The sequence below is a fragment of the Solea senegalensis genome, linkage group LG19 (genome assembly GCF_019176455.1).
Source record: "Solea senegalensis isolate Sse05_10M linkage group LG19, IFAPA_SoseM_1, whole genome shotgun sequence".
Lineage (NCBI taxonomy): Eukaryota > Metazoa > Chordata > Actinopteri > Pleuronectiformes > Soleidae > Solea > Solea senegalensis.
Window position 1 is genome coordinate 58,623 of NC_058038.1, and position 19,490 is coordinate 78,112.

At 40.4% G+C, this 19,490-nt stretch overlaps 2 protein-coding genes across 5 annotated transcripts in view; one reads left to right on the forward strand and one right to left on the reverse strand.

Moving 5' to 3' along the window:
• Positions 1-19,490, forward strand: part of cacna1ia (calcium voltage-gated channel subunit alpha1 Ia) — a 130,250-nt gene that overhangs the window by 21,099 nt on the left and 89,661 nt on the right. For all 4 annotated transcript variants that reach the window (XM_044050397.1, XM_044050396.1, XM_044050398.1 and 1 more), the window contains exon 2: positions 14,853-15,117. In XM_044050397.1, coding sequence (XP_043906332.1) covers positions 14,870-15,117 — 248 coding nt within the window. In that variant the 5' untranslated portion in view covers positions 14,853-14,869. The remainder of the gene's footprint in view (positions 1-14,852; positions 15,118-19,490) is intronic.
• LOC122784948 (tripartite motif-containing protein 16-like) lies at positions 16,472-18,591 on the reverse strand. The gene has a single exon (XM_044050400.1). It carries the CDS (start codon positions 18,565-18,567, stop codon positions 16,900-16,902), a length of 1,668 nt encoding a protein of 555 aa, XP_043906335.1. The 5' UTR covers positions 18,568-18,591; the 3' UTR covers positions 16,472-16,899.

Here is a 19,490-nt window from a genome sequence, read left to right on the forward strand (position 1 = left end):
AATTTGTTAAATTCAATTTGTTGCCGACAGGACTCTTGTGTCCCACCTGCCCCCCATATTAACATCAATATGACCTCAACACCAAAGGCAGACAACTGCATCACGTCAGCTGAAATTAAAGATCAGCCAAGCAGAACCAGAACTCTCAGTGGCAAAGGCGGTTCAAGTGGACGGATTTTAGCATTTTGCAACAGGGACCGTTTTAAAAATCAAGAACACTTAATTTTATTATTACGAATCTATACTTCCTCTTACAGCTTTATTGATCGGTCAGTGCCCACGTCCCCTTGTGTGCACATGAGAACATGCAAACTCCACGCAGACACCAGTGACCTTGTTGAGAGGCAATGCTAAGCCACTGATGCTATAAAGAGCCAGCACTGCACTGCCTTACTGATGTGTTCTGTCCTCACTTTCATGTCGGCATGTTTTGACCATGTGTTTATTACAATATATATATGTATCATTCAATATCCTGCTAAAGCAGCTGTAAATCATGCACAGTTGTTTCTGTATTGCCTTATTTGGTAGTTTAGTGTTACTTGCATTAATGTCTAAACCAACAAACATGATGGTGCACTGTTCATTTCATTTACATAGACACACACGTGGTCGTTTATCATTCTGCATGGGTATCAGAGGCATTTGCCAAAAAAAATGACCTTAAGATGTTTGTTTCAATGTTTTAATGTCTCATGTATTTACTACATCCTACCTGAGTGCAGGGCAATTATGAGAAATTGAATACTCAATGTGACACATCATCACCAACATGTTTTGCAAACATAACACTGTGAATTAATTCCATGGTTTGAACATAATCTCATCTTAATATTTATAAAAGAAAATGCAGTTTGTGAACAAGTCATGAACGACTGGAAGATGAGCACATCCAGTCCAGCCTGTGTGCAGATTTTGTCTGTGTATGGAAGCAAACTGCGGGGGTGACTCTAATTTTGATTAAAAATAGATTAAAGGTGCTATATGAAAAACATGTACAGCAGCAACCTTTAGTGTTTAAAATGGTTACTGGAATCCCAAAAACATTTGAAAATTTGGACTGCCACTCACACTCTGTGTTCATCCACGTATATAACTGGCCCACACATCTGTTTAATTTTTATAAACACTAAATCCATTTGTTCCATTTTCATCTGTCAGCAGCAGAGGGAGATGAAGTGTTTCTGCTTTAGTGATGAGAGGAGATGACAAAGTCACAATAAGACTTTGTGAAAACATCATATATGTTGAATATCCACTGGAGAGAGAGAGGGCAACAGTTAACTTTTCTATATTTAACGTATCTCCTCCGTAGACCCAGGTTTGTCTTCTCTGGTCGAGATGTTTTTGAGACGGGCAACTTGGCTCTTAAGATTTTAGGTTTTAATGATGAGAATTTCCAACACATAGCTACAGTGTGCTGGCAACCAAGCTGTTTAATTGCTAAGAGCTGGGTGGGTGTTGGTAAGTGGCCAAACAGACTAAAACATGTTAAATTGAAATACTGGATTCACTGATAACACATCATTGTCTTGTTTATGACCTAATATCATACATCTTACATATAGACCCTTTGGGATATGAATATATTTATAAATGATAAGGAATGAAAATCAAAATCGATTATACACCATTGGAGAGGAGGACAGAGCTTTGCACTTCATGGCTATTCAATCCTCTTAGTCCGTCTCTTCTCTCCGTTCTAACGTCTCTTGCTCTCTTAGCGGAAAGCTTCCTTCAAAATGCTAAGAAAGGGGCGAATACAAAGGTTAGCCCAATTTAATGAACAGTCCTCCATTCTGTCCATTTTTTTTCTCCACTTGATGAATTTCTGTGTTTTTTTTTTTATATTCATTCCACAGTAGCCCATTTTGTTGATGTCTGCTCTTCATGTCTCCCTCCGTTCCTGTCCTCTCCTCACCTTCCCATTCTTCACATCTCCTCCAGCTTCCTCCCATCGCCCCTTATGAAATGTGAATATGCAGTCAAGTAGCATCACAATCCTTTTTCTAAATGACTGGCCTTCTCTTTATGTGTGTGTGTGTGTGTGAGATAGTGAGTTTGTATTTGTGTGTAGTTGAGGGTGGCAGTGCAGACAAGCCATGAATGCTCCAAGATCCATATTCAAATGTCATTTCACACTGTTGAGGGTAAAAAGACCTGACACAGCACTCTGTGAGGAGAAAAAAGGGAGGGGTGGAAGAGGAATAGAGGGAGAGACTGAGGGGAGGAATATAAGAGATTGGAGGGAAATAATGTTGAACACAGTGCTAAAAGTGGAGGAGGAAAGTGAGGGACACAACGTGGGAGAGGAGGAGAATAATGGCTGTTGGCACCTACAGTATAGCAAAGGAGCAAAAACGAGGGAGGGAGGGAGGCAGGGAGCAAAGAATGAGTAGCAAAGAAGCCAAGTCTAAAAAGGGAAGAAGAGGAGGATGGAGAAAGGAGATAGGATGGGAAAGGAAGTGCAAGAGAGCAGAATATTACCAGCACAGGAGGGAGACATTTTGACAGTTTTCTCACTGTCCACACACCTCACTTTTTTTTCTTTTTTTTTTCTCCGCAATCTCTTTTCTATTTCCAAAATTACACTCCCTCTTTTGTCCAGGTGAAGCACTGGCCCCCTTCTTCTCCTCTATAAGCACAGCCCAGCCCAGCACCTTCTTTCTCACACAATGTGCCTGTTTATGCAAATGAGGTAATTAGGAAGCTGCTTAGGCTTCCTCTGAGCTTTAAGGTTTGAGAAGAGGTGTGAAGAAACGAATAGAGTGGACAGTATATGTGCATATATATACGTGGACAGATGAGACTTCAGGCTTTGGTGTTTGTTTGAAAGAATGTAAGTAGATCAGCATTATGTATCCATATACTATCACATATTTTATTCCCTTTAAAATATCTTACACATTGTGTGTGCGTGCGTGTGCGTGTGTGTGTGTGTGGTTAACTATATATAGTGATATTTCTGTTCCTGATGCTTTTGCTTGTCTTTGCAGTCACATCTGTATGAAAAAGACTTTAGCTCTCGCCGAATCTGTTTTTACCTTTTTTCTGCCTTTTCTATATGTTTTCTTCCTCCTCCTCCCCCTGAGCTCTCCTATCTTCTCTTGTCTCCTACCTTTTTTCTGTCAGTCTAGCTTATAGCCTTGCCGTTTCTGTCTCGCTGGCCTCAATCACCTCTCCAACATGTTCTTTGCTCCTGCCCTCAAACTTATTTTCTTCCTCTTTGATCCACATGTCTCCATCAGGTTTTGCCACTACCCTCTCTCAACCCCTTCTCTTGCGTTTCCCTCGTTATGCTTGATTCGATCGAAACTTTCATTTGTCAGTTTTTGCCTTCAATATCATCACCTCTTTTCCATGTTGTTTTTAACCATCGCTGTTTTCCTCTATGGCTTCAGACTGTGTTACAGTTGGTAGTGCTCTAAACCAACATGAAAACACATTCTGTGTTCTTCAGTCAAGACAACATGCTTAATGAGGCTGTACATGCAAACACGTGGACATGCTCTCACATACATTTGCTGTCAAGGCAGCTCTCATTTCTCTGACTTGCCTCCTTACGCTTGATATCAAGGCTTTGTCTCCTCCCTTTGTGTTCTCACTGTGCTCTTTTTCACAAACACATGCCTGCACACACACACACACACACACACATGCATGTCACCTCACGTCATTTCTCCCCGAGTTTTCAAAGTTCGGAAGGCAGTTTCCTGTCAGGGAATGAAGGTAAAGGGGAACGAGATTTCTTCAAAGAGACAAGGAAGAGACAGGGGTAGAAGAGATAAGGAGAGGTGACAGATGTTCAACTCGACACCTTTTGCCTCAAAGAGGAGGAAAAATGGAATAGATCTTTTATTCACCTTCTCCTCCTTCATCCATGTTTCTTACTTCTGTATCTCGTCTTTTTGTTTTAACTTGCAAAAGTCATGTTTAAGATGAATTCCTTTGTTGCGTTGATCTGAAAGGACCAGTGTGTAGAAGTGAGTGACATCTAATGGTGAAACAAACACAAGACTCCCCCACTTACCCATCCCTTTCATCAGGGAACTACTGTAGCCTTAATGTACCAGAAAGGACATAAACATGCATTCACAACTGTCTCTCCTGCACTTTCCCATTCTCTCCGCTGTGTCCTCGTTCTCCTTCATTGGTTTATGTATCAGGTTTATGTAAGTAGAGCTGTTCTTCGCTTGAGTAGTGAGCTTTTCCATAAGAACACTCAGCAAAGGCCCTCGCTTATAAACAGTACTTATAAACGGCTTATTCTAAGGTTGAATATTTCAAACAAGTGATCATATGTTAAACTGCAAGTCTAGGTTCAACCTAAAAAGAGGCTGACACAACAAAATAACAAAGCCCCTTAAATGCAATTAAATCTTATTTGTATAGCGGGTAGTGACGGAGAGGAGAATGGAAAGGAGAGAAGACAGAAACCAGGAACACAATGCACTCGCACAGTTTTGAATTATGAATATAATGCCAACTAAGGCGCACCTGGGACAATGATGTGGACAATGATGACACCAAGTGTCTTTATTACTGTCTACTCTGTTAATTACCTACCTAGCTGGTGTGTTTGTGTGCTGAATACGCCGATAGTGGCAGACGGGCCGAGGACAATCGCGTCACATTAGGGACGGAGTGTTGCACAGCTGCAGGTGTTCACATGTGTGGTTTAGAGTGAAAAGTGTGCATAGTGTAGGTCGCTGTCTGTTCGTGGGAATGAGTGGATACGGCTGCGTTTGCATGGTTGTGTACCTGTGTGTACCTGCCTTTCATCCGATGTTGTGCTTTGCCACAATGTTGTCTATCTTCCTTTCCCCTGTTTCACAATCATCAACAAAACACACACATACACGCTGAGTGTGCAGTAGATACACTTGCACATGAGCATGTAAGACTGAAGGTTTGTTTTATTTGGCCAACGCCCACATGTACGAGCTTTCTCTGCCTCACACATGACAGATCAGGGTGAACAAATAACTGCAAGAGGTCCAATAGTAAATCATTCGCAGCGTTACTGGACGTCCCCTCCCTCGCCAATATGGATTTGTATTGGGAGGCAGTGGGAGCCTGTTGTAGATGTATATTATAGTTTTAAATCGGTCAATAAACACAGGATTGTGTGCACTGCACACAGGCTTTCACAAAGTACAGACACACAAATCCCCATCTCCCCACATGTCTTAAGCATATGCCCACACCATTGCATCAGAGATGATAATCTGTGCTGTGCTGTGCTGTGCTGTGCTGTGTTGGAGTTGAGGTTTTCTGTATGTCTCGCTCACTCTGTATCCGGTTCTGTGCATTCCTGTTCTCTTGTGCTATAGATCATGCTAAACAAAACATGCAGATACAAAAAGTTTTTCAATATTTTCTGTTGTTAATCTGCCTCTTGTTTGGTCTTTGGGAACATAAATAATACAACATTAGTTGAATATTGCATTACAAAACTGGCTCTGTCAATACTGTCGGACATGAATGGGGGAGTAATTGTGCGGATACAGAGGCAGCACAGGGGCAAGAGGCATTTATCCTGGGTTTTTGAGCTGTATAGCACACTTGTGGAAATTTTGTGGCCACTTCTTTGTGTATTTAATCATACTACAATCTCTTTGCAGTTTTCTCACTGTCTTGACATAAAATGACACACACTTCCTGTGTGCAGTGAAGGAAGGTGGGCAGCACGAGATCTAAAGATTATGAAGAAGCTTTTGGAGCTTAGTCAGCATTGTGTGAAATCCTTTATCAATAGTTTGAATGTGCATACATTATATTGAATTTATCTGTGATCTTTTTAAACATTTGACATGTTACTGTGAGATTACATCTTTGTGTCCAGATCTCAAAACAACCCAGTGTGGTTCATCAGTGCTATGAACTAAGTTGATGTGCAGTAGATGTTCGGCACATTAAAAATCTTAAATGAAACAAGTTCAAATTTAAATGCAAATGGATAAATCGTATCCACTTTGTGTGGCTTACCTTCTTCTTAATATAGCTGTTTATGGTCTATAGTCAACATCTGGCCTCCACAAACTCAGTGCAGTAATCTGTGATCTGTAGGTCCTTGCAGACTTGCTTCTCTCCAGCTCATTTACCAGTTTGTGTGTCGTCCTGCCACCCAGTAAATTGATATTATTACACTTGAACCTTTGTCTGACCCACAATCTGTAAGATGTGCATGGTGCATGATGCTGTAGAGCGAAACGCGTTGAGCACATTTGCAGTGTAAAGCAGTGGATTGGCATCAGCATATCGTTGTTCTAAGAAAAGAGACGATGTCCCCATTGCAAGGCTAGGACGAATATCCACAAAAGGTGTGCATGTAAAACAATATCCCAGCTGCTTGGCTAGAGCTAATGCTGTTAAGCAGATTAGGTTGATATGGGGCCACTGTTTCAATCCACTGACAGGCATTCTCTAAAGATGATTCCCGACAGAGAGCTTAGAATCCCCTCATCACACAGAGAGAGAGTGGAAAGGAATGAAAAGAGAAAGAGGTGTAGGGACAGATGAACTGCAGAGAGATGGAGATTGAGAAAGAGCACAAGTTAAAGCTATCAAGTCTGGCAAAAGCTAGCAATAGTAGGCTCCACACTATACATTTAATAAATGTGTTCCTTTTGTTCCTTATATTTAGTGTTTCAATAACGAATACTTCCGTCCTCTGCTAAATGATTAACAGTTTTATTCACTTGTCTGCTTCAGTTCACCGTCATTCACACTTGGCAGAATCACATGAAATGTGGTGTCTTGTGTCGCTGCCCACTTTCACATGTGAAATTAGTTCTGATTATGAAGAAAGGAGCTTGAAGCGGCTCCAACGGTGTTGCCACAGAATACACACACTTGCATCTTTTCCTAATCATTTTTATCGTTTAATTCATCAATGTGACAACTTGTCAAACTGCATTCTAAGATTCTTATTTCACAATAATTTCATTATGAACCAATAAAGTACAGCATCTGGCTGTTGGGGGGGTAAATCTGTCCACTCGGCTGGTCTGTGATCCAAGAACAAAAAAAAAACCAATATGGACATTTTGCCGAGTCAGACAATGTTGTTGCAAGGAGGAGACGGATCTGACAACCATATGTTTCCCACAACCTACCTTAAGTGTCTGGTTGTTGCTGCGGGTTAATGATCCATTTCACTGCAGTGGTTGTGGAGTTCTCAAAACTGAGGACAGAAATTTAAAACTGAACAAGTAAAATATGCAGTATAAAATGGCATTAAAGTTGATGTGGAAATTGCTTTTGTTTTGAATCATATGCTGTCTTACGTTTATTTATGTAATCAATAAAGGCGATAAAATGAGCATCATTTACTTTTTCAACAGCATTGACCTTGGTCGCTGCGCCACTGTTCAGAGCTACAGTTTCCAACAATTGCCTCATAGTATATACTGTAAGCAGGTTGTGGAGTGCTCAGCTTTGCTCATTGAAGCCTGTCTACATTTTTTTTTTAAGGAAAGTATTGGAGATATGAGTATTCCCCCTTTAAAAAACCTCCGTTTGTGTTCAGTTTGACTGTGTTTAATTTATCTTGCGACTCAAATTCACCAGCTGAGTGACACTCAACATTGTTGATGCTGCGTATACCACTCTGATTGTAACTAAATTCTGAAACCCACGCATTCTGCCCTGTGACAACCTGTCACACAGTGCTGATGCAGCATCCTCTGGGCCTCATTTACTTTCTCAGGAGAAATATTCTAGGTGTCCTGCTATAGCAACAGTGGCTGAGTCAGACAATTGCACAGATTCAATTTAGTGTTTGTTTTCTGATTCTGCTGTAGATCCCCAGAGGATTATCCTGAGTAAACCACACAGGCTCTTATTTTGTGATGCTGTGAAGACATGGAGCTGGTGTCTGGTTTGAATCCTGCTCTGACTGGGGTCTTTCCATGTAGGGTTTACATGTATGCATGAGTTTTCTTTTTTTTTTTTAATGAAGTTGAGATTCAATTTTCTGCACAAATTTACCAGTGTGAAATGGGTCACAACAGTAAATTCATTAAAATATAATATAATTTTTTTGGCGGAGCGCTGCTCTAAATTACCCAGTGTTAGGTTGTTTTTGAGACAAACAGCCACAAAGGAAAAAAAAAAGAGCTGCTCAGTTGTTGTCCATTGTGTAGCGTTCAATGTCATTGTTTGTTCTCAGTACAACGTCACACTATGTATCTCGCTTACACGGCCTTCGGGTACAGCGCCCAAGTAAAGCTACTGTTCTCCGTCGAAAACGCAAGCCTGGCCGAGGGCTTTACGGTTCCAAACCGTACCTTTCTGTACCAAACAACACTGTACAGAATGATGATAGAAACACGGCAATAAAAAGCTTAATCTAAGGCTAAGAAAACCAAATCATTTTTATTTTAAAAGCAATTTTAGACTCATACAAACATACGTATGGGTAGTATATTCAATGTAGAAAAAAACCCCATAAAACTCTAAATGTTACTCACTGGATCTTTAAGATCATATATTCAAATATTACAATTGCTCGAAAGTACATATTAAGGTTAACTTGGCGAGATGAAGTTGCCAAGTGGGATTTACGATCTTTTCCATTATGCACGATTCATATTCATTAGCTTTTGAAAGCTATTGTTGCTGCTGTCAAGTAGCCAGCCTTCTTATTCAGCTTTGGCTACTGTGTCAGTATCCACTTTATGAATGCATTATACTTTGTCTCTGAATATATATGGATAGTCTTAGTTACAACGTAATGGGTTGTTTTGATCACTTGGCAAGAGGTGCCAAAGCGTGTTTGTCTCAGGTCAGTCGATGAAGCATTGCCTGACATAGCTGACAAGAAAGGGAGTGTGTGTCCCTGTGTGTGAGGATGTGTGGGTAGTGTTTGTGCACACAGTTTATTCTCAAAGGATTCTTCACCTGAAGTGATGATATTAGCATTAGCCACTGTCTGTCCCTGAATGGTCCAGTGACGCTGTAGTCTGCTGCTGGAAATCTGTGTGGTAGAAGAGGGGTAGTTGACGTAAGGGAGTGGATTGGAGGTGACTGTGATTGGATAGCGGTCATATCTTGATGTGGACACCAGAAACGCATGTTAATACCTGGTGTAAATGCATGTAGTGAAGCGTCATCTGATCACAGAAAACGCATTGTAACGCCAGGTGTAAAGGCGGGGATAACCTTATCATAACATATTACTTTTTACTTGTCTTTAAAAGTAACAAGTTCAATGACAATATTATTTTCTTTGCAAAACAATGCGCTACTTTTATCTAAGCACTTGCTGGAGCATTTAGTTCTCATACAGTCACTCTCGTCTGATTCTGGGGCGTGAACTATGACTTCCATTCAACACAGCCGTGCTTATTTCTGTGAAGAAAATACTGATGGTGTAAATCCATAGGTTAGTCCTCTTTCATTCATATTCATTCATTTTATCCTTTAATTATGTGTCTATTAATAAGGCAACTGCAGAGCTTTTTTAAGTGGGCATTGCATTATAATCACCACTGAAGGATACTGGAAAATGAAGATGTTGGGGGCAGATCAGGGTTAAAAGAATTTTATTGAAACATTTGACCTGATCTGTAATACAGAGAATAGAGTAATTAATTAATCAATATTTTATTACCCGACAGTTGCAGAAAAACAAGACCATAAAATCATCATCCCCAGTGTTTTATACTCTTGTTCATCATTCTTTCAGTGTTGGATGATTACATTACATGTCATTTGGCAGACGCTTTTATCCAAAACAACTTAAAACAACGTAATTAAGTACAATCAGCCAGGGGTGGAGTCGAACTTGCGACCATTGTGACCATGATGTCTTTCGACGGCGCTGTTTTGGAGCATTTTAATCCTGTTCTCTGAACAACCTGGTTGGGACCAGGTTATCTGTATTACCATGGTGACATGGGTTGAAGGAGTCTCTTTCGTGATGATGAAGACTGACTTTGGTTGAGTTTAGGCAAATAAGATGTGCGAAAATATCGCTGTGAATGGCCACATCATCAAAGCCACAAGCTCCTCATATCTGCAGCAGCACACAACACTGATAAGAGCAGCACAGTATATATATATATATATATATATATATGTATATATATATGTGTATATATATATATATATATACATATGTACATATATATACAGATATAAATATCTAGGTGTCCACTTACACCACCACTTGGACTCGCTCTGGAATACTGAGGCTATGTGCAAGGAAGGACAGAGCAGACTGTATTTCCTCAGGAGGTTGAGGTCCTTCAGTGTCTGCAGTGAGATGCTTCACATGTCCCATCAGTCAGTGGTGGTTTAGAAGGACAGGATGAGGCTGGAGAAATTGTTGAAAAAGGCTTCTGCAGTGACAGTAACTTACTGAGTGAGCGCTGTGGCATTGCACACTGAAGAAGGTGCAAGCAGTGCTGGAAAATAAAGAGCATCTTCTCAGTGGACAGTGGACGGCTCATTTCACCGCACTGCAGAACGGAGAGGCTGAGGCGATTGTTTGTCCCCTCTGCCATCAGACTTCTTAACTTCGGTGTGACGCATCAGTCTCTTATCCTTTTACATTTTCTGTTTATCATTACCTGATTTATTGACAGCACTACTGTTTATGCCTATATATACTGAGTCCACTGCCTTTTTATGTTTTTACTTATTCATTCATTCATTTATATATTTATTTTATCTATTATGTAAGCTGCTGGACAACTGAATTTCACTTTAGGGATTAAGAAGTTACGTCTTGGCTTTTCCAAAAAAAAAGAAAATATTTGTTGATTAACAAAGTTGTGTAACACGTCACAAATACATTTATTACTGTAATGTATTCATTTCTTTTACCCCCAAAAGTGAACATTAATCATCGCTAACGACAGCCCCCAGCTTAACCTTAAACTAAACCATAATTCTAAACCAGAAACCAAGTCTTAACCCATAAACAGTCCATTAAAGGTGTGGCAGAATGTGAGGACCAGCCAAACCGTCCTCACTTTTACAAAATATCCTGTGGTTTTTAAGTTTTTCACACGTAGACTTATTCCAAGCCGGCTGTAGGATAAAGATAAAATAGGAGAGAAAATCTAATCTTCCTCACTGTAACTTTACAAAGCAATTTTTTGCACCTTAGATCTAATAACATTAACATTACAGGGAGGGAATTTCTTTCCCAGATGCATTTCTCTGTCACAGATTGCAGCTTCCTCCTCATGCTACACAGCTGACTTCAAACAACACTTAATGGGATGAAAGTATTTACTTTGCTCACCTTGTTTGCAATAATTCTTGCCAGAGTGCCAAATATTCATTACAGCACCATGTACAGTAGACTTAAAACTGAATTGATCAAAACAGAAAAATGTAAAATGTGTCTACACATTAACTTCGAAGGCATTACTTAAACTTTGTTTTTGTAATTTGTTTCTGAAACACTTCCTTTTCATGTTCGGATGAATCTGGAAACCTTAGCTTTTATTTTTCAAGAATAGCGGTTTATTCACCACATCAGCAAGTGACAGTTTATGACAAAACATGACGATGCTGAATGAAATGCTCTGGTGTCAACATAATGAATTTATCTTGGATTGGATGAAGCGAGGAGTTGTATCTCTCTCTTCAGCTTCTGCATCATAGTATCAGTATCATTGTTTGTTTTGTTTGTTTGCAAATATATTGTATGACTTTATTGAAATGTTTACCTTTTTATGTACATTTTGCTTCATTTGCTTTGTCCCCAGATTCAGGTTGTTGTTCCTAAACACACCTTGAAGTCTTTAGATGATTTTCACAGCTTTTTAAAAAAAATAATTTAAATTGATTCCTCAGTCTCCGCTTGAATCCCCAGTATGTTTTCACTGTTTTTTCCATCCAGCCTCTGCCTGTGTCTCAGACTGTCGCATTGTGTGTGTGTGTGTGTGTGTGTGTGTGTGTGTGGAGGGGCAAAGCAAGTTGTTTTTTTTTTTTGTTATGGCTCATCACAGCCTTTACTTTAGCTCATAGTGCAGATAAATGGGTGACTGCATACCGCTACCCCGATTAAGGGTGTTAATGTGTGAGGTTGTGCATGTGGAGAGTGTGAATGTGTATGTTTGTGTTAACAGAACAGTGCGGGCCTTTTGCACAGTCTCTCCCTCTCTCTCTCATGTTGTCTGTGTCACACACGTTCATCAATACAAATAAAAAGACCATGAATGAATGAATGAGTAACACAGGAGCAATATCAAATTATCACAGTTAGAATAACATGGCTTTTATTCGAAAAAAGTAAGTAAATAGAAATGCAATTTTGACTGTCTTTACCACGCACACACACACACACACATACAGACACACAATAGTTTTACACCGAACGCACAGAGCACACTCCTAGTCATTTCTGCTAAGCTGTCTCCTGCTTAATTGTAGTCGCCTGTAATAGCTGCAGGGGCTCTCTAAGACGCTTTGTCATGGGAAATAAAACACAGCATAGTAAGAATAAACTTACCTCCTCCACAGGAAGCTGCCGTTGCCATGGTAAAGCAATTTTAAAAGGCCAGTTATGGAACAGTCAACACAAAAAAATGTGTTGTTTAAAAGACATTTTCAATATGTGTGTACTGAGATAACACATGGATGCACGTATACATTAATAGATGATTTTATTCATTTTTTTGGCATAGAGGTGTCATTCTGTGTGTTCTCTCAAACACTGGCCATGTCAGGACCAGTAGTTCTCATGGGGACCTGGTCCTAATGAGACAGAACTTAATTTTTTCAGAACTCATTAAGTTTAAAATTGTACTTGTGGTTCGGTTAAGATTCCATTACCAGTTAATGCCTGCCATTTCAGTAGGAGCATATTATCACAAATGTATTTACATGCAACAAATACAATGTTAATAAAGAAATCATAGGAAAATAATGGTAACATTATATTATAATGATCAGTCGAGGCACTTGACTTTGTAACAATATGCTGACGAGTGGCGTGCGTAACCTCAACAAACCATAACAGCTTGTAAGAGATGGGATAAGAAGTAAAGCAAACACAGTCTCAATGAGACGGCGATGATTCATGGTCAAAACCACCTCTGGAATTTGGGAATTTCCATTTCATAAAGATCAGAGACTGAGAGCAGAAGAAGCGGCAGAAGACACCACCGTGTGAGGAGCGGAGCAAATTTGCATATGAGCAGGGCATGGAAATGAAATGAAGAGTAGTGCTCTCACAGAAGGAAAGAGACTCTGCTCTTGAATAAACAGGGATACAAACAAAAAAACAACTCAATAGGAGAGCAGTTCCAGAGTGGTTAATGATCCTGCAGAGAAAGCTGGAGTGAAAAGAGAATGGGAAGCAGAGTATTGGTGAGAACAGATTGTGTTCCTTTCTGACAGAGAAAGGCACATAGCCTGAACACTTGGGGAAACAGGCAGAGGGTTAGAGACATACAATAATACCACAATCTTATTTTTTTATAATTTTTGGTTGTTATTATTATTATTATTATTATTACTATTATTATTATGGCCTTAGTATACACCTAAGCCATGTTTGTCTTTAAAGGGCAATTTAATTTAATTTACAATTGCCTTGCTTTACTGAGAAGACTCTCAGAACTTAGTTTTTTGTCATCTTAAAATATAAGGAGAGAATAGGGCCAAGGGACAAGTCCTGGGACACGCCATATTTCTGATCATATCACTGTAGTATTACCATAGGAAACACACTGTTCCTTTTAGATAAAGTCACTTTAGATGAGTCAAAAGCATGCCAAAGCCACAGCTGGTGATATTACCCTAACTGTTAAGCCTTGTGGACCGATCAGAAGACAGACGGACGACACATCACTAGTAGGCAAACAACAACAATGCACCACCGGAGTGGAGAATCATTTGTTTGGACTGATAAAGTTGAGCTATCCCTCAACATCACACTAGAATTCAAACTTAACAAAGGATAAAAAAAACATTGACTCAGTGTTCTGTCTGTCCACCTACACCAACATGCATTTCAAACAAAAAATAAGATAGCAGTACATCATCAGTGTCTGCCTTTAAGGCTCAAATCACCAGGTATCGGGATGGTGGGCAAATCTTGAGCAGAATTGATACGTTTTCAAACATCTACATAGTAGTGTTTATGTTGTCAAAGAATTTAACCGTCAGACAGACCAGAGACGGCAAAAACGGTTTTCCAGTGGGTCTGGAAATCTAAAACGATCTGATGATCTGAATCCTTAATAAGCAGTGGATAATTTACCACTTTAGTAAGTGCAAAGGCTTCTGTTGTCAATCTTCTTTTTCTTTTAACAATTGAAATAAAGCAGTTCTAAAGCTTGTGTGTGGTATTTTTTGGGAACCAACACGAACTTGATAATAACTCTCCAGATACAGTTCAGAATTTCGATTTGTTCTGGGTTGGTAGATAAAAGTTAATCCATTCATGAGCTAAGTGAAAGGAAATGGAAAACCATTTCCTTACCCTCAACACTGTGATGGAACTAAATGAATTGTCAATGAATGTGCAATGACTGTTGACATTGATTTAGTCTCGTATCTGTCGTGTCTTTCTGTGCGTGTGTGTGTGTGTCTGTTTGATTGATGGTTGATATCATTGAGCAAAGCCTTCTGTTATGCACGCAAGAGAGTTTATGATAAGGGCATCGTGTGGCGCAAAGAGAATAATGAGCCCTTGAGGCCAGAAAATGACGAGCATTAAATATTATGTGTGAGTTGTGAGGTGATGTAATGACACGGTGGGGATTTTGGATTAATATTTATTCACTACATGTGCTGATACCGCATGTTGTAACTCTAAGCGGGTGTCATAAGTTTGTAGTGCCAGTGTTTTCAATCCTCTAATATTGACCTCCACTGTGTTTCAGATCTCGGCTTGGTTGCCATGACGAGCGAGGAGTGTCCTGTGCCGCTGGGGAGCATCTCCTCAGCAGTGCCAGGGCAGACTGAGAAGTACATCTCGGCACAGCCTGATGACATAATCGAGGAAGTGGGTCCAGATGATGACGTCAGTATCGACAGTGATCTGAGCACATTCGTGGTGCCCTACCCAGAGCTGGCGCCTGTGGTGTTTTTCTGCCTTAAACAGACCACCTGCCCTCGCAACTTGTGCATTCGTATGGTCTCCAGTCCATATCCTTTCATTTACTGGGCCTCAGATCTAACTGTTACCCCCGATTGTCATTATTATCTAACTTCAATTGTTCACTTGTCTTCACATATTAGCTAAGGTGTGAAAGCACTTCCATCAATGGTTTTTAATACCCTGAACTTCTTTAATACCCCTCACTCCATCACTACCTAACTAACTTCAACTGCCTGACTGACTACTTAACTAACAGATACCCTATCCCCACTGGTCAAGAACTGTTTAATACCAGGCTTAAACAGGTTTTTCATTAGTGAGAATACGTTTAATCAACATTCACTCTTGGGTCAAATGACTCTGTAATGCACTGTGCTTTTTATTGGCTTTGGCTCGAATAGACATTAGTGGGAACGTAAGGCCCAGGTGAGCGTGATAATTTCTTCCGTCTGCTTAATTTTTTGCCAGCAATGCATTGTTTCCGGTGCAGTGCTACCATGCCTTTTTAATTGTTAGCTGCCATCAAATCACTTTTTAAAACTTGGGACAGTGTGCCCAATATTTTTTATCTAATCAATTTGCTCAACTGAAGGATGGAATGAAAGCAGGAGCAACCAATGTGCTGTGATGTTAAAATCACTCATTTTCTCTATGGGGTTTGGTGTGGTTTACAAACCTCTGTTTCCTGTTGGAAAAGTCTGTCTAACAGTGAGATAAAGACTTCTTAAAGATATCGTAGACTTAAACTGGCATAGATTTTATGAGTTAAATTATTTTATAAGTGTTTTAAATTAAGTGTTTTTCTTTCTTTCACTGAGAGCGAGTCTCCATGTATTTGCGTTTAACACCGTTTTACACGTGTGTGCGTGCGTGCGTGCGTGCATGTGTGCGCGCGCGTGTGTGTGTGTGTTGTGGAGATTAGATAATCAGAAGAGATGACTATGGATGGAGTTTACAATCCCAACTTTTATTGATTTCTACAATCAATAAACCAGTCAATGACCATGAATAACTATGAATCAAATACACTTAACCATGAATCAGTTACACTTAACCATGAATCAGTTACACTTAACCATGAATCAGTTACACTTAACCATGAATCAGTTACACTTAACATGAATCAAATACACTTAATCATGAATCAAATACAATTAACATGAATCAAATACACTTAACCATGAATCAAATACACTTAACCATGAATCAGTTACACTTAACCATGAATCAATTACACTTAACCATGAATGAAATACACTTAACCATGAATCAGTTACACTTAACATGAATCAAATACACTAACCATGAATCAGTTACTTAACCATGAATCATTATGAATCAGTTACACTTAACCATGAATCAGTTACACTTAACCATGAATCAAATAGAATTAACCATGAATCAAATACACTTAACCATGAATCAAATACACTTAACCATGAATCAAACACACTTAACCATGCATTAGTTACAATGATTATCACACACATTTTATTTCACATAAATGAAGCTGTGATATAAAAAATAAATCGTCATAAATCAGCTTTAAATCTTCGTCATCCTCTTAGACTCGTGCACTTCCTGTGCAGTGGAGAGTGGCCGACCATGGAGAGGTTACGAGCACATACGATGCATGGTGGCATGGAATCTCTTCTCTGCCTCATCACGTTTTTACTCTTTATTTTTTAATCGTTGTCAAATGAAAGAAACTGTCAATGAAGTTGCTCACAGTTTAGATTCAAAAGTCAAAAGTTGATGTTATTGTTGTTGCAGAGAATTTAAAGAGTTAAACTCAGAGTTTAACTCACTGCTCCTGAAAGAACTCCAGACTATTTGAGTTTACAGAACTCTGCTGTGTCTCCAGGTGAAGAATAACAAAGCCAGACTCCAGCATAGAGAGTCTGAGTGAACGTGGTCTGGACTGTGTGAAGCAGAGTCATGGTGTCAGAGACTCTGTAGAAGGACAGAAGACCTGCTCTGTGGTCCAGGTAAACTCCCACTCTGGAGACTTTAACATCTGAGACGTCAGTCCAGATACTGTTGTGAACAAACTGACAACTGTTTTGGTCACAAACTAAAGCCCAAGATTTGTCATTTAATCCAAGTCCACATTCATGTGATCTCCCTGATCTGCTGATGTTCTTGTACGTCACTGCCACACAAACTCCTCTTCCTGTCCACTCCACCTCCCAGTAATAACGTCCAGTCAGACTCTCTTTACTCAGGACCTGTGGATAACCAGTGAATCTGTCTGTGTGACGAGGATAAGACTGAGCTTTCTTCATAAATGTCACTTTTCTGTTTCCCTCAGATAATAACAGATGTGTGTTTACTGTGTTTAGATCCAGTTTGATTTCCTTTGAATATCTGAAGGATTTAGCTCTGGTCATTGGTTCTGTCAGTAAAACATCTACTTCAGCCACAGCCAGTGAGATGTTTGTCCACGTCTCGGTCAGGATGTCCTGCAGTTGACTTCTGACCTTTGCCACAGCCGCAGTCACATCCTCAAAGTGTCTCAGAGGACGGACGTTGATGGTGGACGAGTGTGCCGATGGACTGAGTGCTGACAGTGAGCAGTAGTTGAGGAGAAACTGGTTGTGGTCGTGTGTGAGTGAGAGCTGCTTCAGTTCAGCTTCTCTCTTCTTCAAGTCAGTGATCTCCTGCTGAAGCTTCTCCTCGACGTCTCTGACTCGACTCACCTCAGTTTCCAGCTTGGATCTGATCTGCTGCTTCACTTCAGAGCTTCTCCTCTGCAGGAGACGCATCATCTCAGTGAAGCTCTCGTCTGTGTCCTTCACTGCTTTATCAGCAGAGAGAGTGAGAGTCTTCCTCTCCTGTTGAAGCACCTTCACGTCTCTGTCTCTGTCCTGGAGTCTCTGCTGGACTTCTTCTCGACTCAGATCCAGCTCTCTCTGCTTGTGCGTCCTCTCTGCTGCAGCTGTGACCGTGTCGTGGTCTTTATGTTCGTCCACTGAGCAGAGATAACAGATGCACTGCTGATCAGTGCGGCAGAACATCTTCATCACCTCATCGTGACGAGGGCAGATGTTCTCTTGGAGGTTCTTGGACGGCTCCACCAGCTTGTGTTTCTTAAATGCAGGTAATTGATGATGAGGCTGGAGATGTTCCTCACAGTAAGAGATCAAACAAAACAAACACGACTTGAGAGCTTTACGTTTCCTGCCAGTGCAGAAATCACAGACCACATCTTCAGTTCCAGCATAGCAGTGATGAGCAGGAGCAGCCTGGAGTCCAGTCTTCTTCAGCTCCTCCACTAAATCTGCTAACATGACATTTTTTAACAGTTCAGGCCTCGGTGTGAAGATCTTTCTACACTGAGGGCAGCTGTAGCTCTTCCTCTGCTCCTCTGAGTCCCAGTGGTCTTTCATACAGTTCATACAGAAGCTGTGTCCACAGGTAAGAGTCACCGGATCCTTCAGAAGTTCCAAACAGATGGAACAAGAGATGTTTTCTCTGTGCAGCTGAACTCCTGCCATTTCACCGCTCTGTCACCACGACTGTCTGAGTTTCTCTTCCTCAGAATTCTAACAGGTTTGAGCTCTGATCTCAACAACATGTGACGTGGCAGTGGGCGGAGCCTGGCGGCTCTGACTCTTCTCCACCTGTTGGCTCCTCCTCCTCCCATTGTCAAACTGCAGGTGTGAGGGAACCAGGAACCACTCCCACTCTGACATGGAGTGACCTCTGTAATTAGTGACACTCCCTGTGTTTGTGTGTGTGTGTGTGTGTGTGTGTGTGTGTGAGCGTGGTTTCTGCTTGTGCACACAAGCAGTTATCCATTTGCTGACTACATCGGCAGTGGAGCTAAGGATGATCCTTTCACAATAGAGGCAGACTGCTGATGTGTGTACGTCTGTGTGCATCTCTGTGCAATATGGCTTCACCATCACAGTATTTACTCTCACATTGTGGAGCTGATACATTGTGTTTATCCTGCGGAAAGCACTGCGAAACAACTTGATATTAAACTTGTGTTCTGCTTGGCACACTTTTAAAATGAATTAACTTTTTAATGCATTTTCATATAATTTATATATATATATATGTATGTTTACGTACATATATATGTTTATATAATATAAACTGTCTTGAAGATTTTTAATTATTTCATTATATTTTAGTTGATGTCATTTGTCTTTCTGAACTTAAGTTGAAGTGAAATGAATGATTTTGGCTGAGCAGAAAATCAAGGGGAAAACATTTAATGGTGTAGGCCTACAAAAATGCACAGCCAGACTTTCTGTTTGCCTTTCAGACACTGTCTTGAGGGATGTTTTGAGGCGAAAATAGGATTCTCAAGGATTTCACTTGGCTCGCTAAGGGTTGAGCTCTGCTACTCTCAGGTGGGCCCATGCCACGGGGTACAAACATGCCGCTGAATATACAGGTCTCACAGTAT

Excerpts from the sequence above, each read along its gene's own strand:
- LOC122784948 (XM_044050400.1), bottom strand. The coding sequence starts at position 18,567 with ATGGCAGGAGTTCAGCTGCACAGAGAAAACATCTCTTGTTCCATCTGT.